Source organism: Dendroctonus ponderosae, unplaced genomic scaffold, assembly GCF_020466585.1.
Source record: "Dendroctonus ponderosae isolate FM_Combo_2020 unplaced genomic scaffold, Dpon_F_20191213v2 Dpon_F_20191213_4, whole genome shotgun sequence".
Classification (NCBI taxonomy): domain Eukaryota; kingdom Metazoa; phylum Arthropoda; class Insecta; order Coleoptera; family Curculionidae; genus Dendroctonus; species Dendroctonus ponderosae.
Window position 1 is genome coordinate 6,025,919 of NW_026018611.1, and position 25,869 is coordinate 6,051,787.

Sequence of the window (25,869 nt, forward strand, 5' to 3'; positions counted from 1 at the left end):
TAAATAAAGTCATTTAAAGGTATATAAATCAGGCATATATCCGAATTTCGGAATTTTTATGGCCTTATTAAATATTTCCCAAGATTCCTGATTGCCTAAGCTTCATTTTCAAAAAGAAGCACGACGATGCATTGATTAGATCAGCAGTTGTTGTTGCAACATTTAAAACATCCGATTTTTCGAGGGTTTTAAAATATCGTTTTTTTGTTAGCAATTTCTCATTCTCCGATATTTCTTATTTAAAAAATGTGTACTTAGTTGAAGTCGATATCTCTCACTGATTTGGAGATTTTTCACATTGAGATCTCTAGGGATTTTTGCATCTCATTCAACTCCAATTAGAACCCTAGATTTTCTCTTTAAGTGCTAAAAGAAGTAATTTAACTTTGATTACATTGAATTTATTGAAAATGGCCCGACTTATTTTCGAATGAAAAAATGTGCAAAATTTAGTGTTAAAAAAAATATATTAAATCACAAGAGATTAAAGAAGAAAAAAATAATTTGTGAATCAACGACTGAAGTGAAATTGCAAACCAAACTGACAAAAGAAGGCAAATTTTACTGATGAAACGTCAAATGCGTTAGAGAAAATAATTCAGTTTCAAAGAGTAATTTTTCAATAGCATAATCCAATAATCTGTCAAATATGTTCCAAATTGCGACTGCTGTACAAATTTGGTTCCACTCCCACATGTGTTTTTCACCGATTTTAGAACACTTTTCGAATGGTTTTGCGTTAATTTTTGCAGCCATGTATTTTATCAGACATTTGCTTAAGCCCCTGTCTTAATTTCTGCCTTTTTGTTGAAAGAAAAGCCAGTAACAAATTTTGGAGTCGTTTGCTGCCATAAAAATGCTTAAACATACCTGTAGCCATTGTCTGCTTTTTACCCCAATAACTTCTTCAAATACGCACTAAACACCAGTTTTAGCCAATGGCTGCGAAATCCGGTTTCATTGTTTACAAGAATGTTTCGAGTGACATTAAAGTAAAGTTGCCTTAAATTAAAGCATGGTTGCTGATTCAGAAAAATTGGATTGTTCTAATAAAAATTTTACTCAAGTAAGTTTAAAAAGCTTTTGCTTGCTCCGGGACTTAAATTAAAACCTTATTCAGTGTTTCATTCTGCATAATTTCAAAAAAATTATATTCATTTCTTCCAATTCCTTTCTTCCCCGTGTGTATCGCATAATGCATACATAAATATCAATCCGAACTACATTGTATAGCAGATGTGTCTTATCGGAAGTACCAATTCCTGTTGATCAGCATTCAGAATTAACAAGTACACTCGTTTTATTTATAATTGGTTCACAATTTAAGCGACACAGTTGCTCATTGTTGAAATGATTAGTTCGTTTGGACGCAGCAATTCAACTGTCCTTATTGCTCTATTATTTGATAATATTTTCTATAGGTTGGACATATTTCTACTATAGTCACTCGGTTGTTTTGATCGCTGCCTGAATAGTAAACAAGGTTAGATCAAGGAGTTTGGGTGATAAATCTTGAAAGTATCCTTCTGTAGTGAAATTAAATTTCGATGTAGATTCGCGTCTTTCGCTAGCCATCAGGGCAGGATAATGAAGAATTTGCCACGGTCCTCCAAAATAAACATTGACTAAAAGAAAATTAATATCGCATTATCAAAAATATTGCCGGCAACTTCAATAAGTTTCAGGAATGCGTGATATTGAAATATTCCAAGCCACTTCGTTAATTGCAACTTCAAATACCTGCTAGTTTATTATTAGATTTTCCTTCGACCTCTGCTCGCTTCTTTCACCTCCCATTCGCCCTAGTCTACCCCCTTAGTCCCGCTAACTAATTTGATCAAATTAACCATTATTCGAATCCGAGATTTCGGATTCCGGGGTGAGTTATTAGTTGGTTTCCTTCATAGATCGTGATACATTGAAACAATCACAAAAAAGTAATACAATTGGCCTAATGAAAAATTCTTAAACGTTTCAATTCAGATGCTCGGTTTCTTCATTCGCGCTTCAGACATACTGGCAATGTCTTTTTTTACTGATTAATTAGTGTGTCGCTATCAGTTGCCTTTTTAATCATTTATTTAGTCTACAGGCGGACAGATTTGAAACAGCGCGTGGGAACAAATGATTAAAAATGTAATGTTCAGCTAAAACCAGAAATAAAACAATTAAAGTAAATATCAAAGTAATTTGAGACAGCATTGTTATAATATCAATAAAAAATGAAGGTATATGCAATTATACAACACATGTTCATTCCAGTTTCATTTTTTGCGCTTGAATCTGAAATATTTTCTTATTTAAGTTTTAGGTAATGTTTAATATTTCCTGTAAATGCCTCTAAAAGGCAAATTGTAGATAGATATTCTATCAGCATAACCTTACGAGTGTCTAAAACTGACAATTTCAATCTTCAGTGAATTAAAAAAAAAAAAAAATATATTAACAAATAAAGCTGTAATTGCATTAATATTTTTCAGAGCTTGTTTGTAATATTTTAAATTTTTTATTATCTGTTTCGAAAAGAACTTCCAATCTGGAGCAAATGGCAACTTGAAAACTTTACAAGATATAGAAAACACTTGAATTTCAGAAAGATATCTAGCTAAGATTTTTTGCAAATTTGCTAAAAACATAGGTTCAAAAAGAATGATTTTCCGCAACTCCATGGGCTGTTTAAAAATGCATAATTTTCAATATGGAGTAATAAACAACTTGAAAATTTTACGATCTATAGACGATATTTAGTTCAATAGTAAAAATTTCAAGATCAATCTCGAAATATGTGTTTTTAGAAACTGTGATTGAAGGCCAAAAAATGAATAATTTTAGGCAAATGTACGCTTTGTTTTAAAATGGATCCATTTCAACATAGAACAACAGTCAGTTTTAAAACTTTACAAGCTATAAAAGACACTTTACTTCATAAATGGTAAAAATTTCAAAAAGATATCTGAGAAGTTGGATTTTTAGCAACTTAGCGAATATAACTCAAAAATTAATTAATTTTCAACAGAAAACAATAGACAGTATGAAAACTTTAYGAGCTMTAGAAGACACTCGACTCSGTAAACGGTAAAAATWTCAATAAAATTTCCRCGAATTTGTATTTTTAACAACATTCCGAATATAGRAAAAAAWTAATAATTTGGAAAAAAGCACGCTCKATTTAAAAAATGTTTAACTTCTAATCTGGCGCAACACAAAATTTGAAAACTTTACGACCAATAGAAGACAGTTTGGAAATTTTACAAACCACGCAGCAGACTTGAATATTTAAATAATGAGAATGTGAAAAAATTACAGAGAATTTGCGTTTTTGGTAACTTTCTGAATATTTGAAAAACACAATCATCTTCACGTTCACTTTGAAAAATGCATAACTTATATACCAATATCTCAAAAAACATGATTTTTGGAACTATTATTTATGTTTTATTTGAATTTTTATATGCGAAATTTGGGTCTTGTGAAACTTGTACTTACTTGAATACTATGAGATGATTAAGTCATTTGGCGGTTATAAAAACCTTGTCGAAATATCACAATGTTAATGCTGTCATCAATGTATTTCTATAACGTATAAGAATCTAAACGGGGTATTTTTCTTGCATCCCTTATATATCCGATATAATTTCGGGCCAATAATGCGAGGCAAAAAAACCGCCCTTATATAAGACAAAAGGCAATACAAAGTGAGATTTGAATATTTGATAGTGATTTATAGACTTACTTTCGTATGGGGTATATGAAATGAGCCCACGAGTTATATCAAGTCACCAAGGGGTGATTTAGATTTTGGGGTGTGAGAGATACAAGTCAGTTGCTGGTTTGCATAGATGGAATATTTAATATCTGAACTCATGGCATGTTGTAAATCACTTTTTAGCTGTTTTGGTGTAACTCTTTAGACTTCCCGGCGATATTCGTGTTAAAAAAAAACAGCTAGAAAATTGTTCGAAATACTGTGTATTTAGCCAAGATCGTCCATTGGGTTTCACATCTGATTAAAATACATATTTTCTCTTTGTTTAAATTTGCTGATGTTGAAAATGAAAAACGGAAACATATCAGCAAAATCAGCGAATAGAAATGGTACGTTCTTCTACGAAAAATTTCCAAAAAGCTAATTTGAAATTTTAAAAAATTTAAACTGAATTTTAAATTTAAAATTCAAATATTCATACCGTGTTATAACGAATCTATCGGCAATACCTCCGAGCCAATATGCATATTATCAACCCTCCTATTTTTTTACATTAACCAATAAAACCAGTTCCATGACTCACCCTATACAATCAAAGTGGTAGATGCGAAAGAAAAAAATGTATACAATAGCCAATAGTAACCCAATATAAGGGCAAAATTATCATCCCCTTGATCAGTGGCTTCGCATCAATAAAAACGCCTATTGCGGTCTCGGCTTTTCTATAGGCGAAAGCGAGATGAAGCTACTCATTTACCGTTGTATTGGGGAGGAAATTTGATGGCATGACTCTTTCTCATGGTCAATATGCAAATTTGGCGATATGTCATATCGGGATTATATATCTTCGGTTTTATAGATCCATTAAAGCGCACATTGGGGTGTCAGAAAGCACCCTTAAGAACAATGGGGTGATATTCACGGGATTTTTACCCTTACGAATAACTTGCGTCAACTACTAGTTTTACAGTTGATATCTTGTGTTTGTTTCTTTTCATCTCTCTGTTATTTTGCATTGTAATTGTGCTGTACTTAATTATGAAGCTTGTGCAACTTCCGTCTTGCATTAAAGTTCAGTTGTTTTCTTTGTTACTTAACATTCGCTAATCCTTTAAGTACGGGCAATGTTTAAATGTAAAGTCCAGCTTTATGAACTGGATGTATTAATTATTTAAACAACAATTGAGGGTCAATTATATTTATAATGTTTCCAGCAGTTTAAAGGCTTGAAATATTGGTGTAAATTGCTGATGTTTTTGCATCATACACGTGTTTTATTCCCACTTTTGCGGCTTTTGTGAAAAAAAGTTATTGGTATTTAATTTACCGCGTGACTCAAAGTTAAGTTCACTTCATCTCAAGTCAATTTCACCAACTTGCGGTAAATCGTTCATATTTGGCCAATATTCGCGAAAACTTGCCAAAAATACAAATTCAGTGAAAATGTGTTCCACTTTTTACCATTTAGCGATTCGAGATTACCTGCTACTTTCTCTAGCTTAGAAGTTACGGATTTTTTACGCAAGGCGTGCAGTTGCGCAAAATCGTTCATATTTGACCAACATTCGAAAAATTGTTAAAAATGCAAAAACTATGATATTTTATTGAGTTTTTCACCATGTAGTGACTCAAGTCTCTTTTATACCGTGTGCAATTTTCAGCGTGCCCCTTCTGCTACATTAGAAGATATGCATTTTTTTAGCCAAGCACGCAGTTGCCCAAAGAAATTCATACTTAACCAACATTCGCAACGTATAAAAAATGCAAAAACCATGAGATTTTATTGAAATTCTCATCATGAAGAGAGAGATGCAAGTCTTTGTTATAACGTGTGATATTTTCAACTTGATACTTGAACTAGATGCCCAAAGTCATTCATATTTGAGCAACATTCGCAAAATTGCCAAAAATTCAAAGTTTTAGTGATTTTCATCATTTACAGGCTCATGTGTTTTTTATAAGTGATAATGTTTTGAAGTTGTAATTTCCTTAAAGTTGGCAGTTTTGAATTTTTAAAACACAACGTAAAGTTGCGGAAAGTCATTCACTTTTTGGCCCATAAAGTTGCCAAAAATACAAACTATTTGAGATATTTCTCACATCCTGTGAAAATATAAAATTCCCACTTTTCTAGATTAGAAGTGATGCAGTTTTATAAAATAAATGTTGCAGTTGCAAAAAGGCAACCGAAAAATGGTTCATTTTTTGGCTACAAATCAAAAAGTTGTCAAAAATATAAATCCTCAACTATTTTCATAAAACTTTTACCATCTACGGATTTCAGTATCTTCTATAACTCGTAAATAGTTCGGAATTGCTCTAGATTGAAAGTTGAACATTTAAAAAAATAAAGGTGCAGATGCGCAAAGTTATACATTTTTCGGCATTTATTCGCAAAGTTGTTAAAAAATCCGATTATTGATGATGTTCTTGACATTTTCACACTTTACGGCTTCAACTCTATTCTATAGCTTGTAAAATTTTCAAGTCGCCACTTTTTTAACATTCAAAGTTATTCATTTTGATCAAAGAGGTTGCAGTTTCAGAAAATCGTAATGTTTATGGCCATTATTCAACACAACAAAATCCGAATTTTCGCCAATTTTCTGCAAAGTTTCACGATTTACGAGGTCAAGTTTCTTCTATAACTCGTAAAGTTTTGAAGCTGCAGTATGGTCTAGATTGGATGTTATCCATTTTGGAAACCGAACGTGAAGTTACGGAAAATCGTTCATTGTTGGCCAGCATTCGTAAAGTTGCCAAAAATGCAAATTTTCTGTGATTTTCTTAATTTCCTTACCATTAAAGGTTCAAGTGTGTATTTTAGTTGGTGAAATTGTCAAGTGTCCACTTGCTCGAAATGACGAGTATGCATTTTTGTAAAAAAGGTTTCAGTTGTAGTTAAATCAATTCAATAAAATAAATAAGTTCTTGAAATTTTTACCATTTTCAAAGTCAAGTTTCTTCTATAACTTGTAAAGTTTTCATGTTGCAAATCGATCTAGATTGAAAGATATGCATTTTTGAAACAGAATGTGAAGTTCAGAACGCAGAAATTCATTGATTTTTGGGGCAACATTTGCAAAATTGTCAAAAATTAAATTTTTCTGAGATTGTCTCTTTTTTAGTTCGTTAAATTTTCAACTTTCAACAAAAGCGGCTGCAATTTTAGGAAGTTGTTAGTTTTTTGGTCAGCATTCACAAAGTTTCCCCCTCGCAAACGCAAAAAATACCAATTCCCAACTATTCTCATCAAACTTTCCCTATTTAGTCCAGATTGAAAATTAAAGGTTTTTAAAATAAAGCTTGCTTTAGGCCAATATTATTAATTTTTGGACTACTTATATTCGAAACGTGCCTAAAAATTATCAGAAATCTTTTCTGCTTGCTTGGCTTTTAGTACCTAGTATTTTTTAATAAAGCTTCTAAATTTACCCTCACAATAAAAGTGCCTCCTCAGTTAAACTGATGAGTTTCACCTGAAAAACTCGCGTCGTTCTTGGAATGACTACAGTTTTCCTGCAACTTTGCTGCTAATTTTTTATGAATGTTTACTGGACAGGGACCATTAAGTGAAAACTCGATGCCAAAGTCCAACAGATTCCCGCCCACTAAAATTACCAGTTGAAACCAAACCCCTCTATTTTTCCAACACCGGAAGCAAATCACAATACCCTCGATCAAAATTGGCGCTGTTTTTGGCACAAAGCGTGCGAGCAATCGACGCCGTCTTCAATTGTTTGAAGGGACTTTTCAATTAAGAAATTGTCCATTAGGAAGAATGGGCGGTTTTTTTATTCGGGTAGTGGAAACCAAAGAACGAAAGTTGGCCATAAAAGCAGCAGCATCTAAAATACCGGAAACTTTGGTCAAGTCGGTTGTGCAGCGTCGCGTAGGAGTGATTGACATACACACAGACTTACTGTGCGACCCTTTCTTTTGTTTTTCCATAACAAGGGCCCCTCGAATGTCTTTTGTTTTTCAGTCAATCATTTGCATGTTGGCTTTCATCTAGAGCTTGTCATTTAATACTTTTTCGAATAATAATAATATGTGTTGTGGCTCCATTTCCATTTAAATCGGGTTCGGATCTTTGTTTGGCTGTGAATTAATTTGTTTTTAAGGGAGAAAATAAAATACCCTGAAAATGATTGGGTTGTTAGTGGGGTCTGAATGCCAAAAGGATATCCGTCTCTCATTTTCGGCTAATCACAAGGTTCGTTAATTTAACACCCAGATCCCACTTAGTTCTTGCATGAGTTTGGCAAAACTCCTTTGGAAAAAGAGCGATAAACCAGTTTAAATGGCAAATATTCAAAATATCACCGCTTGCTGGCGTCATATATAAAAAAATGTTTAATATCGCGACGCCCCACACATATATTCCAATATCCGTATTCGTATAGTCCCAGTCTGCACGTGATTTATACGATTTCTAATCAAACTTTGGGGATTTAGATGTAGACGATTAAAAAAACCGCCGATTTCTATGCTCCCTAAATAAAATTATTGATTACAGCAGCTCCCGCGCTTTGTCATGTTAAATTTAATGTGATTTTTTCCATTTCCAGAGGGCAACATTGGCGGAAAAAGAAGTGACAACTTTAAAGGAACAATTGTCTGGCAGCAATGGCAAGACCAATTGCGAAAACAAAGACACCTCGAACATGGACAGGCAAAGCTTTGAGTCCGAAATCGCTACCAAAGACAAAGAAGTAAGTCCCGTATTTTTGTCTTATCCGCTGAATGCTCAAATCAATGTTTTACACCATCAACAAACCAAAAACACAACCTTGACTATTTCGAGCAAATAATGATGGGTTTCGCCCTTCGTCACGATAATCATATTTCTATCACAAATCCACCCCATCGTATTTGTCGTGCTTTGATTCGAAACAAACGAGGCTAAATGCCCATATTCCAGCACGAAATCCATTTTTTTTCTCTCTTTCACATCGAATCTAACAACTTATATTGAATATTGTTGTCAAAAGGCATTAAACGGCATCGGGACGTATCGAAAGACAAAAGCAAGGCCATAAAAGGGGAGCGCGCAACACGCAAATCAAAAATAATCAAATGGGAATCGAACTTTAGACGTATAAAAATGAACAGGGCAAATGCGAATAAATAACAAACTGTTAGCGGCCGGTWAATTTTTTTTTTTTGAGAAATTAGCAKTAGCTTGATACGCGAAAAACCCAATCGATTTAAATGGGTAATTTAGCGTGTATTCTACGATTGCAGGAAATATTTTTGCCAATCGTCCACCCAAAAAAAAAATTATCTTTTGATCTTTTTGATCGAATCCCCAAACTTTCTAACCTTGTTTCAAAACTTAGTTTTTGAGATACAAGGTGGCAAAACCTAAATGGCACTAATACTTAACTTTTTTGCCACCCTGTATCTAAAAAAGTAAACCTTTTTAATATATGTTTAAATTATATTTTCATCTTAAAATTTAATTTTCTCTCGAAAGTTAGTCCTGCTACTATGAACTGACTGTAATTTTAACTGTAACTTTATTATTATTTTCTGCCCTGTATACAGATGGGGAATAAATATATGATTAGATCCTGTACATAGAATTGCAACTGTTTTAGAAATGGAATAAGATTTTTTGCAAGATTTTGTAAGCTGTTTTAAGCAAAATCCAATTTGCGATATGTATTATTATTTAATTAGCAAAAGCAAAGAAATGCTCAATAAAAAAATAAAAAATCACGTTTTATACCACATATTTGAGTATTATTTTATCTGAAATTTCTACTATCAAGGAGTCATAAACACATTTATTTTTTACAATAATTTCAAACAGCTGTGGTGAAATCCGCCAAAAAAATGTAATCCGTCTTTTGAAAATCGATTAGTAACTCAATAATGTGAAAATATAAATTTTTGTCATTTTCAGTACATTTTCTTTAAATCGGTTTGCATCTTTAATAACCGCAACTACATTACGATATATTTATCGTATTAAAAAACCGTCATTTTCAAATACTAATCCAAACCTAATATAATTTGAGTTTACAATAAATCGTGCATAAAAGTGTTTATTTTCTTTAATATGCGATTTTTTTATTTATTTTGTGCAGTATGTACATATACGTTTCCATATGTTTTTAAATATAATTTGTTTTTTATAATATCATTTTATAATAATGTAAAACTTTTTATGTGCAGTCATTGCAGGAATTAAAGGTGCAACTTCGCCTCAGAACAATAAAAGATTTCCTAGTCGTGCTTGCGATTCATCTGCAGGTTTTTTCTCCTAAATTATACTTARATGAAAATTTTAAATGCTGYTTTCAATGTTTTCAATATTTCTCATTAATTAACGTCATTTYCTKGTTCAAAAATGCTTTAGATAAATCTTCGATTGCWCGGCTTTATTTGAATTATTCTCGAACTTGAAATTTTACATAACACTTTTTGTAGCAAAACAAAATTTTGCGGTTCTTGCTTGAAACTGGTGAGTTTTTTGGGTGCTTTTCCAGTTTTTCACCAATTTTATCAAGACTAATTAGCTACMTAGTTGATTTTGTGCTTWAAACCTTTTTGCAAAGGAAAAGTTAATAACAAAATTACAAAATCACATTTTGCAATACATTTAGTTCTATGTCGTCTAAAATTCTACCTACTTTACAATTTCAAATTACATTGTTTTTAAAAATTAATCAGAGAGCTGTGACAAATCTATAAACCATCGGTGGAAACTTGTATCCTTTAAAGTGCATGTTGCATGAAGCAGTTTACGCAATAAATATCGATAATAAATAAGACTAAAATATACTTACTTATACATTTTTTGAAATCTTCGAACGCAGGCAGCACTTTTTATTGTGATATTTTGAATTGCTTGGAAAACTTTCATTTTGCGCACATCAAAAAATGTAGTTGCTCGAAACTAGTGAGGTTTTCAGGCTTTCTGTTCGTCGTGGAAAAGAACTTCTCTACGTTTCGCCATCACCAGTGGCTTGTGTCTACAGAGATCTTGCTCGAACGCCTGAGAAAAGTATCCAGTGTAAACTTGCCAGCAAACACCTCTGAGGATGCAGTTTTTAAACAATTTCCGGTCAAATTCGACAATCAATCGAACGGGAAACTTTGAGTTGTAAAACAATAATCCGTCCATTTCGCTTTATTCGTCGATTTAAATTTACTGTTCAGAATCACGTGACTGAGCAGGATATGAAAAAAAAACAGAAGTTTTTATCGGTAATTGATTGTATCAGGTACCTGGAGGGTCAACGGAATTGGAAATTATCACGTGATTAGCCCTCATAAATTCGATCAGTTTGAACACATTAGAAATTAATCAGATACTAAATGTGGGAAAATACAAGTCAGAATGGGACTAATCAGCACGGACATCGACAAATTTATGAAAAAAACCCGCAATTGTGGTTTGGTTGAAATCGTTCAGTCCGAAGTTGTTAAGTTAAACAGAGAGAATGGCAACTGTTTGAAATTGTTGTAAGTTTTATTAGAAAAAAAAGCCGATAAACTCCCCTAGAACGTTCAGCTTTCGATAGCTGATTCGAAATATCCGCTTCCTTTACAAAGTGAGAAAAATTGAGCGATAAGACCCAGCTATCGAAGTTCAATGCCTTCAGCCAATTGATTAGGGACGATAATTGGCTAAAAACGTTTGGAATTGTGGTTTATCGTCGGGTTAGTGTGAATAATTTACTGAAACATTTTCATTCGAAACTTATCAGCGTTTGCCCAGTAGTGCAACAATGCGACACCGAAACACTATAAAGTAAAAAATTAAATAATAATAGTTACCAAGTTTAAATAGAATTTAAAACAGCCATAAATGCAATAGCTGGTATTCGACTCTGGCGATTCCAAACATTCTTAAATCCGAGCCATTTTATTTATTTTCGCTTGGGTTTTATTCGGTATTGCATGCGAGGATATTATAAACTTGCACTATATTTCGAATAATTTAGTACGAGCGATTTTCCGCAAGATAGGGGCAAATATTCGAAGCGGATAGGCAAAATACTTTCGGTTTGTTATAAATTATGAAGTAAAAGGGCTTGTGTTTCGATGCGACGTGTAACGCGTACGCGAATGCCTTATTTATTCGAATACTTTAGATTAGTCGAAAAGTCGATTTGTTAGCTTTAATAGCCGAGCCGGAATTTGCATGTCTGGAGCAGATTTAAAATGATTTCAATGAGGCTTTGGAAACAGGGCAATAATGCATAAACACAAGCCGTCTCGTCGCATATGAATTTGCATTGAAACTGCACACCTCCAGTTAGAGGTTTAGTTTCAAGCTTTTGTGCTGAAAAATTGCAATTTATCACCCGTGTGTTAACTTCTGTTAAAAATTTATTGCACAGATTCAAGAATAATCTCACTCAACTTGCAGTACCGATGCAACTAACATTAAAGTACCTACTAAACTTATTCATTTTTCATCTCGAGAGCCAACCCCTATTACACCGTCCGAAAATAATATTAATCACCCAAAATGATCCTTAAAATGTTATTAATGACATTTAAAGGACTTCAACCTTCATTAAAAACCCCCACTTCACCCTAAAATAATGACATTAACCCTAAAATAACGACCCAAACATACAGGTTTAGACGTATAGCGAAAATATATGTATTATATTCCTTTCTCCCATATTAGTATCAAATTTCTAATACCCCTTCAATTTTACTTTGTTTTATAATGTACGGAAGTGGAGGGTTAGAGGCACGGATATTTTGCCGTTGCAAACGACTTTCGCTATGTATTTTGAATATCTAAGGAAAATGCAGTTATAAATTTTAAAATTTTATCCGGCTCGAAGGACCAAATTCTCGGTGGCCAACTGTACAAATTTCTTTGGGATACGACGTTTCCCGACCTAAATCCATTGGATTTTTTCTCTGAGGTTACTTGAAAGGTTGTTTTATTACGATCAAATAAAAAGCACTGCTGGCATAAAATGTGTTAGACTAAAAGGAGTCTCAAGTTGAACCCACAACAGTAAAATTATCAACATTTTTTCGACTTCAGAAAGGATCAATTGATTCAAATAATTGACGTTTGCTGGAAAATGGTTGATTTTATCGATGTCAAACAAGAGCACCTTTTTATTAGTTTAGGCTCCACGCTATCTAAAAATGGTTTTCTGCTGTATCTAACACACAGGGTGCACAAAATATGATCAGTAATGTGAACAAGCTACTCGGAACTCAAACAGCAAAATGAATTTCAGGATGATATTTTTAGAGGTCATGTATTATTCACCATCCTTGACTTTCTTCTGCTGCGCCACTGAAGCCTAATAACATTATCTGATATTTTTGATTCAATTTACAACCTTTCTTACCTTTAGCATTTTTTTGATGTCTGCCACCGTTTTCGAGTTAGTTGCACAATAATTAATCTGAATTTGCTACCACTAGAACGGTGCCACAAATTTCCCATTTACCGTAAATAAAGTAAAAGACACTGTTAATCAATGCACATTACATGTCACTGTGTACGTTCAAAATTTGAGGCAAAAACCTGAAGAGTTAGATTGGAAAAACCAAATAGAATTTCGAATTGCAACAAATGAAGCGTTTGAAGAAGCAGATTTATATGAACTGTTCTCTTGATTTTGTGTTTCATTACATCTTTCACCTCCCAGTTGCAAATTGAATTAACCCGTTTGATTTTTTTAGCGTTCCTGCTTAGGTATATAACATTTATGTTTTTGTGGTTTAAATTCCCTTTCGTGAAATGATTAGAATCTACGTGTTCCCTTAACGCCTTACTCTTATTTTTCTTTTATAAAAACCCTTCCAATTGAAATTTATTTCTGGTCTACACTAAAACGTAATCCAGAATCTGACTTTTCGAACACTTTCAAACACTTTAACCACAGCAGAAAATCTTCAGCATTGATCAAAACTTATTTATCATTTGAAGCCTTAAACCAACGAAAATCCACACACAACTTCTCAGCTTAGGTACTTTCTTAGAAAGACTTCGTTTATAAAATTGAAAATTTTCCGAAAACTCAGCAATTGTATGAGCCGAAACAAGAAACTTCTAGACACTCAAATTACCAATTAAAAATTAAGGCAAAATATCAGTACACAGAACACGACGCTTTCCCCAAGTTCAGATATTTATAAAGGGTTGAATCGGTCTGCTCTCTTTGCGAATGATTGGGCCCCCTTTTAGTGCTTCAGAGATGTCCACAGGGTTGGTTGGTGCCTTTATGTTTTGCGCTTAAAGGCCAACTCTCCATGTTGTTTTTTCAATCGAAAAATTAGTCGCTGTACTAAAGCAAAGTGCTCCATTTCGAATAGAAACGAAAATAAAGACACCATTAAGGTATTTGTCAAGAACGCGAGTAATCAAACAGGAGTTTATAGGCCATAACATCCATTAAAGCTGTAATAAGTGTCATCAGTGAGTAAAAATTCAAAGACCAAGATTGAAGGTCCGATGTTTGGAGAGGTTTTTACGACACTTTAAAAATAGTAAAAAGCCAGAAAAACAAATATAAGTGGATCGGTGTAAAAATAAAAAGGTATTTTAGTTTCCCTAGCACCTCATTTGAAAAAATAAAACGAAACGCGTTATTTTCGCTCCCCCTTTATCCGAATTATATCAATTTAGAAACTGCTGTAAAATGTCACATTAACAGTGGAAATAGACAAATTTATTGAGCGATCGCCTCATAAATACTTCGGAAAAATCTATTAAAAAGCATTTCAAATGCAATCGTTAACAGATAAAAATCGGATAGCATCTGTTTTCTTTGTGCTATATTCAAAAATAGACGCCGTCTTCTGAATTTCGTTGTTTATCTGCAGAAATGCACGGCTGATTTGCCTGATGGCTTATCCGAACCGAGAAACCGGAGTAATTAAAAATTATCAAATTATTTGCACTCCTCCTCTTCAGACATACAAAAAGAAGAAACAACATAGAGAGCGAAAGGGCCTTTTCTGTAAAAGCGCATAATGTATGCATTCGGATCGACTCACAACGTTTCTTTCATTAAAAACTTGCAGGGACGTGAAAAACTCCGTGAAAATCGCAACACAACGGAAAATCAGATAGTAGAGCGGAGCACAAAACCGATAACTAACAGTCATCGACTTACAAAACGTAATAATTTTTAATTTTTTGTTTTTAGTTCAGTATATTTTTGATGTTCTTCATTTTTGTGTATTATCTTCTGATGGCTGACCATCACCATTTGACTGACATAACCATACATTTTCTGGACTTGACTGAAGCAATATTGTAGAAAATGTTTCAGAAGCTACAAAGGAATCTTGAAAATTTGAAGATATTGGGGAATTCGGATTTTTTACAACTTTGTGTTTAATGGCCAAAAATTGAATGATTTTCGGCACTCTCTGCTTTAAAAATGTGTATCTTTCAATCTAGAACAGAATGTACTTAAAAAAGTGAAAAATTTTGGGCAACTTGGTATTCTGTTTTAAAAATTCTTAGCTTGCAATCCAGAGTAAGTTACAACTTGAAACCTTTATGCGTAAATGCGTAAATGGTAAAAATTTTAGGAAAGTAGTTGAGAATTAGGATGTTTCGCAACTTTTTTAATGCTGGCCAAAAAATTTACGATTTCCTACAACTGCAACCTATTTTATTAAAATGCATTCCTGTAATTTAGAGCAAGTCAGATCATAAAAATTGCAGGAGGTTGAAAAGATACTTGAAGCAATGAGGAAATCACATAGATTTCGCATCTTTGGAAACTTTGTCAATGTTGGCCAAAAAATGATGAATGATTTTTAACAACCTCACTGTCTGTTTCAAACATGTATAACTCTAAACCTAAATGCCCTAACTCCTTGAAAAGTTTCCTAGTTATAAAAGATACTCGACTCCATAAATGGTGAAAATTAAAAAAAAAACACTTAAAATTTTGATTTTTTACAATTTTGCGAATGTTGGCTAAGTATTCAAAGATTTTTCTCTGTGTTGCTCTAGAGCAACTTGCACATGAAAACTTTATCACTTATAGAACAAACTACAAACAAGTTCGTAAGTTTTTGCAAATTTTTCAAAGTGTTAATTGATTGTCCGCAACTTCAAGCTTGTTTCTTAAAATGCATAGCTTCTAATGAAGAGGAAAGAAAACCTTCAAAGTTTCACAAGCTCTAAAGAAGAATTTTCAAGGTCCAAGGCCAAAATGAACGATTTTCCGCAATTGCACCTTAAAAACAACTAACTTACAACATAAAGCACTTGACGATTATAAAATGTTGCGAACTATAGAGAAAGCTTGAATCTTTTCAGCTTTACACTTTACAGCTTGAAAGCTGTAAAGTGTAAAAAATTGAACAAAACGTTAATTTGAAGTTTTCGAAAACTTTTCAATATTGGCCAAAAATGTATTTTCCGCAATTGCAAAATGCATAGCGCTTCAAATTTGGAGGAAATAAAAACTTGAAAGTTTAACGAGTTACAAATTAGATTTAGATCTGAAACTGCCAAAAAAATACAAAAATGTAGGTGAATTTGGTTGTTTGGCGACTTTTTTAATGTTGGCCAAAAAGTCAATATTTTTGCCAACTTTAACTGATTTAATTCAAATGCTTAACTTCCAATCTAGAGCAGGTAGCGTATTGAAAATTACACGTCTTATAAAACACAATTGAGTTTCTACATGGTGAAAAATTCAATAAAAGCCCACATAATTTGTATTTTTTGCAGCTTTCCAAATGTCAGTGAAAAATTCTTGATTTTCCGCAATTGCACATGTTGTTCTACAAATACATAAATTCTTATCTGCCGCAATTGATTTTTTATGGTTACTTATAGCTGCAGTAGCAACAATATTCTGCATTATTTGCACGTGAATATCGATTTTTCTTATCAGCCCTACATGGAAATTGGACAATGCAGACAGTGCATGCATGCAGGTATGCACACACATCCACAACCGGAGGATTTCTTTGCCAGAAATGAAACACGAAAAGAGGAAAATGCTCAAAAATAAAACCCTGGAAAAGCTGAATAGCTTGTAGACTTGCATCAAGAGATAAAGCCGAATTTCAATTGGTAACAATAAAATATTCGCGATTCAGACCATAGATGCTCAAAAAAATCACGCATTTTCCTATCACCTTATTTATCAATTTAATTTTCATTTTCATCGGGATTTTCTCAAAAACAGCGACTAAAATCCCAATATAATACCATTGAAGACGTTGTAAAATCTCCTCAGACACTTCTTAAAGGGGATCAGATCCCGTTAATCGGTTTATCGAAAGTAGCACGACTACCATACAAAAAACTTTTCAGATCGGTTTCCTTTTACGTCAGTTTTAATGCCACATTTATTGGGTTTCATTCTGCGCGATCAAAAGAAAATTCGAACTGCGATATAAGTCCAATATTAAGCCTTAGATTAACAGTTGAAAATTGAAAAGCAAAATTGCTACTTTGGACTTTATCTAAAAACATTAAAATCTTCCCCCTACGAAGAAAAGGGGTCGCGTCTGCTGCGTTTATTACTCGATATAGGCCGGCACGCTTACCCGATTTATATCTATTGGACTTTGTAAATTCATGGTTAATTTTCCAACTTTAAATTATCAGCATGTCACCAGTTAGTGATGGCCGGTAGCCATTTTGCTAAGCCTGAAAGAGCCCTGAAAGTCACACAACCATGAAATAATTGAATATTCCGCAATAACAATTGACTTTAACAGGAAATGATGGCGTCGCTGTATAGTTTTTTCACCTAAATAAATGAGTGAATTGACTGTCAGACAGTTTTCACAAAGACACCCGCTAAAGTGTCGACGTGTTTATTTTTTGCGCAAATACTTTAAATGTGCGGCGAAAACAACACTTAGGGCCAGTATTTTCGGTGCCGAATAACTAACTGTATCTAATCGATAATGAGTTTAGTTAGCTAAATTCCGACTAGATTATTTGTAAATTGCAAAATGTGTTTTGCAGATTTTTAATCGCTCTCCAGATAAATAATTGACGAATTACGAAAACTCACTTTTGCCACTGATGTGTTACCGGGTCATTAAGAATAATGCGTATTTTATATAAAAGTGTTTGGCGCAATTATGTAGAAAGAGCTTTTTTCAACTGTGATTTACCTGAGGAGCGTAGAAATGGGTTTTTCAAATCAAATAACCCCCTCGAGATATAGATAAATTCAGCACTAAATCAGCTATCGTAGTTCTATTAACCAATTAGCCAGAAAACACGATCTGCTATGACAAAGCCGCCTATCAATTAGTTGTTATTTAATGCCAATTACAAAAATTTATTTCAATTTTTATCGCAAGAACAAAATCGAACTCTTTACGCAATAACCTTTTGATCCAATTGGTACCGAGTGGCTCAAAAACCCGACCGTTAATTGCAACGTTTTATCTTCATTAGTGTTCGGTGATTAGTGTTTGGCTCGCTCAGTACCAGCCATCGATTGATTAATTCTTACCACATTGAATTAGTGTCGATATATGTGCCTTATCACAATATGTGTTAGAAAAAATACTGATTTAAATGTTGCAGAGGTTATCGGAGTTTTTGGCAATATTGGTGCAAATCTATCGATATTTTTTTAGTTATTGGTCCATATTTGTACGTAGAGTGAGGGCAAGACTAATTTGTGATTTGTAATTGTAAGTCTAATTATATCTATTTTTCGATGTAGAAAGTTAAGATTTACACCTCGACCATTTTCAAGATTTTGCGTTAAAATCTCCAGCCAAGAGATGTTTTATCTGAATAAAATAAGCGTTAGTTAGAATGGAAGATTATTTGGAAGTGCAAGAATTATTTTTATTGATTCCGTTTAAATAACACACATGAGAGTAAAAAGTATATGATGGTCCATTTTTCCTTGAACTTACATTTTGCAAAATGGTAAAAACTGGTACAATCTAATAAACTAATCGTACCAATCTCGCTCTTGTACCAGAAAATCATCAATCGCTTAAAATTTCATGCGAGAAACAATTTTTGTTAGCTTTGATTGCCATCAAGGACAAATCCGTCTACAATCCGGTTTTTATGGATTTAATTTTGCTGTTTTTACTTCGACTTGGCACATGAACTTCCCAATAAGCGTTTTTCGCCGTCAGTTTTTTATACAACCGAAAGCGACAGACAAATACTAAATGTTTTGAACACCATTCCAAAAGTTGCCCAAAATGCAAATTTTCAGCTATTTTCTTAAAACTTATAGCTCGTGAACAGTTGTTAATTCCACTAGATTGAAAGTTGAGCATTTTTTAAAACAAGCGTGCAGTTGCACGAAATTATTAATTTTTTTGACATTTATTAGCAAAGTTGCTAAAAATTCCAATTCTTAGTGATGTTTTTAAAAATGTTCACACCTTGCGGCTTCAAGTGTATTCTATTGCTAGTAAAATTTTCAAGTTGCCACTTTCATTACATTCAAAGTTATTCATTTTGATAAAAGAGGTTGCAGTTGCAAAAAATCATAATATGCAGGGCCATCATTATTTGATCATCACATTTTGGTAAAATCCGAATTTTCGGCAATTTTCTGAAAAGTTTCACCATTTGCTAAGTCAAGTTTCTTATATAACTCGTAAAGTTTTCAAGTTGCAAATTTGTCTAGATTGGATGTTATACATTTTGGAAACCAAACGTGAAGTTACAGGAAAATCGTTCATTTTTGGCCAACATTTAAGCATTTAAAGATTCAAGTGCGTTTTTTAGTTAGTGAAGTTTTCAAGTTTCACCTTGCTCAAAATGACGAGCATGCATTTCAGTAAAAGATGATTCAGTTGTAGGCAATCGTTAGGCTTTTCACCATAATTCAAAAAGTTGCAAGACAACCAAATTAACAGTAAACGTCTTAAAATGTCTATCATTTAAGTAATCATGTGTCTTCTACATAAAGTTCGTAAAATTTTTAAGTTATTGGTCCAGATTGGAAGCTATGGATTGTTAAACAAAGCGTGCAGTTGTGGAAAATCATTAATGTTCAGCCAACATTTGTAAACTCGCCAAGAATATTAATTCTTTATAATTGGAACAGATCTTGCATTTGAGGACAATCATTCATTTTTCGTCAACATTCGCAAAGTTACAAAAATCCAAATTATCAGCAATTTTCTTAAAATTTATGGACTCAGGAGCTCTGCATAGCTCAAAATATTTTCAAATTTACAGTTGCTCCAAATGGGGAATTTTAATTTTCTAAGCAAAACGGGCAGTTGATCAAAATCATGCATATTTGATCAGCATTCGCAAAGTTCTTCGATATTTGCCTCAGTCAGAGGTTCAAGTCCACTTTAGAACTGGTGAAACTCCCAAGCTTCCCCTTGCTTCAGATTAGATGCTACGCATATTAATAAACAAGGTTGCAGTAGTAGAAAATAATCAGTTTTACTACCAGCATTCAACAATAAAAAAAAATTAAAATCGCCCGCGATTCTCTGGAACTGTCCACTCTTTACTAATTCTCGGTCAAGTCTCTTTTGTAGCTCGTAAAGTTTTCAAGTTGCAACTTGTTTTGCATTGCAAGTTGTACATTTTTTAAACTGAACAAGAAAATGCCGAAAATCATAAGTTTTTAGTCAATATTGGCAAAGTTACCAAAAATGCAAATTATCTGTGATTTATTTGATATTCTTATAATTAACTTTTTAATTTTAATAATTGTAATTCATCAATTTTTTATTTTTTTATTTGCTCCCAATTACGAGATTTTACGGATTTTAATTTAAGAGGCTGCAATTGTAGAAAAATATAACTTTTTTGACCGACATTCAAACAGAAGATTTTCTTAAAATTTTCATCATTTACAGATTTGCGTGTTTTCTGTAGTTCCCAAATGTTTCAAGTTTCCATTGTAAAAGTTAAGCATTTGTTTAACATAAAAATCGGCGAACGTGATGAGTTTTAAGAACTTTTAGGTCGTCGTGAAAACGGTCAAATTTCTTGTGAGTGGCGCGCATCCTCCGAGGTGGTTTTCTGGGCGCAGCAACAACATCTGAAGATGTAAACGACTCGTGCTTGAGAAACGTCTGGAAGAAATTATTCCAGTTTCAAGCAATTGAAGAAAGTATCCGTTCCTCATATGGTTTTAACATCGCTACATATGCCCTGATAGAGTTGACTCGAGTCATCGCCTTGAATGTGGATATTAATTAATGAAAATATTTCCTTGTTGCGCCACTGGTATTGGAAAGAAACCCATCAGCATCAAAAAGGGAGATACATTATTATCAATCCGAATCCCCATCCCCCCTACGGGCGCTTGTCTTTAAAAGGGAACTAAAGCATGCGATATTTAGAATAGGTAGAAATAAATGATTTTGCACACATCGGACAAGGACAGAGCCGGTATTAATCGGTGGTGTCGAAGAAGGATGGCCAATAATCAATCGATATAATACTTGAGTCTTCGTGGGCATAGAACACTAATTGTCAGATACAAGGGGATGATCGGGGAGCCGATGGGGCTAAAAGTAGGGTGGATATGAGAGAAACCGAATTGCATTTCGTTTTCGCGTAATGGATGGATAGATAGGCTTTTGTTTGTCGGCGAGACAAGACAGCGATATTGGGATTACGAAATCAATTACAATCAGAAATGCTAAAGCGACAGTTGAACAGGAAAAAATCGGTCGAATCCCGGGCAATCGAAAGCCCGTGGCAAGTCCCATATTAACTCCTTTGGTGCTTTATCAGCATCAAATTAAAATTAATATATTTGAATTTTTCCCAAGAACGTGTTACACTTCCACGTCCCTAAACGCGCAATAATGCCACTGAATTTAAGCATTTAAGCGAAACTGCAGGTATTGAACAGATTAAAGCCATAAACCCAGGCACCCTTTCATGGTTCAAATCCAATATTCCCGAGGAAATGCCCATAATGTAAAGGGAAGATGAGGAACTGAAATACATTTTATATCCTTCAATCCGGCTCCAATAAGACAAATTCCACGATCCACGTATCAAATAAAGTAATCAGGCAAGAAGAGTCGATCTAACCCTTCTGGAGCACCTCGACTACAGCATATTAATTGGGATTTGAATTTTGCCTTGGCGCCAGATTTACTGGAAACACTAGATTTTCTGCTTCAAAATTTCAGGCGACTAACGAAAAATCCAAAGTTGAATCACCTTGCACTGTTCAACTTGGATGGAAAAATGTGCAAAAATTCCCCATGTTCTTATGTAAAAACTAATTAAATTACACGATAACCAGTGCTGTGTATACAGGAAAGATTTTTTAATCAAAGTGGTAGCAACAAGGGCAAGCGTTTAAGAAAAACGACACATTAGGGACGTATTGTAATTAGTAAAATGGGTAGGCATAGGGGGTGTTTTAATGTAAAAGTCAATCCCAACCACGGGCGGCACGGGGAGCGGCATTAAGAAATTGTCTTGGGGGTTTGTGAGACGAACGAACCGTATAAGTAGTTTGCTTCACTGGAATTGGATATGGATAACGTGTGTTAGGCTTTAATTAAAATGTGTTTTGTTTTGAACAGTTATTTCTACTAGACGTAAACAAATAACTCTCGCTGTACGAATGAACCCACCCCTCAATGAGCATTCAACTGTGTCCCGGGACGCGTTCCCTTTTCAGCCGTCCCGATGGTGCATCTTTCTCGCATTCATTAGCGACTTCAAATCAGGCATTCCTCTTCGGCTCTTTTCTCTTTATATTTGAGGGTATAATTATTGATTATCGGGTTCTATCTGGATATATGGCGTGGCTGAGGGAATGTGGGGGGCCATTGATTAAGCTATATGGAAATCTCACCCCTTTCGGGATTTCTGAAGGCTGACTGATTGGGGAAAGGCGTGCCGATTAATATTTTTATGGGAAATCGATAAATTCGCAAAATGCCAACACGACTTTACTGGATTGCATGAGTTTTCTTCAGATTTTCCAGAGTGGAAAACAACAGGAAATAATAATCGAGCAAATATTGCCAACATTTTTTTAAATTTAATTTACCAATCAAAATATTTTTCAAATCAAAGACTTTAATCTGTTGATAATAAAAATAATTTATTATTTGGAAACTTGCTTAACGAGAAAGTTAATAAAGCTCAATAGAAGAAACAGCTAATTTCTGGACAAAACAATTATGAATTTACCTAAGAACTGATGTCGAAAAATTTGTTTTTCTTTAACAAAAATTTTTCAGTTTCACCAAAAAATGTTCCGAAGGTTGACTACTTCACTCCAAGTATAGAGGAAGCAATTGAAAAGCACCAGAAGAGGGTAACTGAACGACGTTCGTAAAACCTCAAAAATATTTTTCAAATTAAGCAAAACATAAGCTCAATAGAATAAGAAGCATTAATATGTTTACAGAAAGAGCAAACGATTAAAATTCTTCGTTCGAAACAAATTTCCTAAACAATGACTAATTTAAACCAACAGTTAAATTGAAAAAACACTATTGAAAATAAACAAAACAATCAAATTTCTTCATTACACAAGTTTGAAACTTTGAAACATGGAGAACTACTCATGCAAATTCATATTTAAGTTTTAACTAAAATCACCACAAATCGGAAAAATTAAATTGTAAAAAGTTTTTATTTAAGAGCAAAAATAATTTGCAATAAATATATGTAATTTCAATTTAAAAAAAACACACAAAAGATGTGTTAAAATTTGATAATTTTTAAGACATTTTTTCAAGGCGCGCATAAAATTATCATTTTAGCGTTTTGCGTGAAAACTAAAACATTTTYTAAATTAGGTTTTTTGTCTTATCCAAATATGATTTTTTATGTCTTTTTGCTTTATTAGAAATTTACGAAAGCAAATTCCTTCTTCGAGATTAATCATATTCAATTCAGTTACTTAAGTAAAATAATTTATAATTTTAAACTAAAATTTTGAAGTATTGCCCAACGAGAAAGTGAATAAACAAACCTTTACTGCAGGAAATTAATTTATGGCCAAAAGAACAATAAATTGATCAAAAAAACTGATGTAGAAAAACGTGATGAAAAAGATTACAATTTTCCAATTAGGCCAAAAAATATTCCAAAGCTTGACAAACACATGAAAATTTTTCAGATGAGCAACAGGAAAGCTTTCAAATTGGAAAAACATTTCAAAATTAAGTAAAACATAAGCTCAATAGAAAAGTAAAATGTTTAGAAAAACATGAGACGATTGAATTTTTCCTACTGATAAACGTATGGCCATGTGGTCGTTTATCAGGTTATTGCCTTTTTTATTAATATATTAATGGAAAATTTTGAAACAAATTTCACAAATAATTGCAAATTTAAACCAATAATTTAGTTACGATATCTTGACGTATTTTCAATTTATAATCCTGATAAACGAAAATTTGATGATTTTATATCAAATCTTAACGATAAAGAACCAACTTTTGAATTCACTATTGAAAAAGAACAAAACAACAAAATATTAGGCAAATCTAAACAATCTATCAAAGCAAATCTATCAAAAATACAACGAAACTTTAGGCAAATCTGAAACTCATTTAGGTCGATATTAAAATTTCAGCTGAAATCTTTTGATATTGATACATTTAATGAACCAAAAAAAAAATTGTAATCAATATAATTCCATTAAAAAAACATATACATGTATATATATATAAACCTAATAATAAATTTCGATCATTTTTAATGCATTTTTGCAAAACCCGCATAAATTTGGACTTTTGACATTTTGCGTCAAACTAAAAACATTCCTCAAATGATGTTTTATATTTAAAAAAATGCGCAATTTACGGCTCTATCCTGGACTTACAACTAGAGTTTTTTTACAGCTTAACTGGTTCTCTAAATATGAGCCAGAGACTAAGAGCGGTTTTCAAAACGCTCGATAATTGCGAATTTTTGCATTTTGCCTGGAAACTCAAAACATTTCTGATACGATTTTTATATCAAAARGTGCACATTTTAGGGTTCTATACCGTAATGGTAAACCTTCAGGGCTGAACCGCGTCTCTAAATATGAGCCAAAGACTCAGAGCGATTTTCAAAAYCTGCATTGATTTTGAATTTTCCGATTTTGGGTGAAAACTAGAAACATTCCTAATATTATCCCTATTCCTTCGACTGAGAATGGCTTGAATGAAGTTGAAAATTGACAATTAAAACCAAAATAAACCAAAAAATTTACAAAATAAACCAGTTACAAACCATTCCATTCCATTTTTTAAGTTAAGATCAAATTAAATAAGTAAGTAACAAGTTCAATATTAGAACCAGCTGCAGAACAGAAAATACTTCGAAGCAAAATTTACAAAACAAAACCGCATGACAAAATTGCAAATGGGAAAAACGTAATTTACAAAAAAATTGCCTTAGACATCAACAGAAATTAAATAAAATAATTAAAAAACTTCAATCCCAAACATATTTTTGAACATGCTTTTGGTAATTGCCAAAAAAACTCTCTAAATCAACTTCTGCCACAAAGAGTGGCAACGATCTATTTCTGTTTACTTTTAAGGCATTTGGATATAATTTTTGGATGCAAAAACAGTGGTGTCATTTTTCCTTCGGCTGATTAATGTGCGTAAAAAGTCCATCCCGTCCAGTGGTCTTTTGAGCGATAAAAAATTTCTTAAACTCATCAACTAATTAGCTGCTTTGACGTACGTCCCTGCCGTTTGGGGACCAAAATACGGGCAGAGATCTAATATTTAAATTAGACGTAGGCCTCCTCTTCTTTCCCCGTGGCAACCCTTATTCAGAACGGCCGGGATGCGTGTGCCCGTGTGTATTCGTTTTTACCTTTTCTACCCCTTTCGAACGCCCTTAATTAGTAAAAATTTCCGATCTCTAACTTTGGCCCCCGTTCCCTCAACTGATTGATTGTAGCCTCGGTCTGAAAGGGTGTTTTTTCAATCGCTATCCTGAATTTTTCATATCTCACTTCTGAGCCGACACGTGATTTCCATTTTTAGGGGGTTGGATTAATTGATGCGAGTGTTTCCCGTTCACTTTTTATTGTGTCTTGACGTTTTTAAGTGGCCCTGCCACCATAAATATCCAGATATGGATAATAACCGAATGCCGATCCACTCGCCAATTAATTTAGCGGCTAAATTCAATCACAGTCGTCTTAAATTCGTCCTTTTTGTTCCACGCCAAAAGCTATTCATTCATCATCATTACTTCGTACGGGTGGTAAGGGTGGCATGTGAACCGAGCAAAA

The 25,869-nt window shown here is 33.4% G+C and overlaps 1 protein-coding gene across 8 annotated transcripts in view; it reads left to right on the forward strand.

Annotated features, from left to right (window-relative positions):
* The window catches only part of LOC109537130 (homeobox protein cut), a 105,873-nt gene that overhangs the window by 38,514 nt on the left and 41,490 nt on the right, over nucleotides 1-25,869 (forward strand). For all 8 annotated transcript variants that reach the window (XM_019903720.2, XM_019903721.2, XM_019903723.2 and 5 more), the window contains exon 2: nucleotides 8,278-8,421. In XM_019903720.2, coding sequence (XP_019759279.2) covers nucleotides 8,278-8,421 — 144 coding nt within the window. The remainder of the gene's footprint in view (nucleotides 1-8,277; nucleotides 8,422-25,869) is intronic.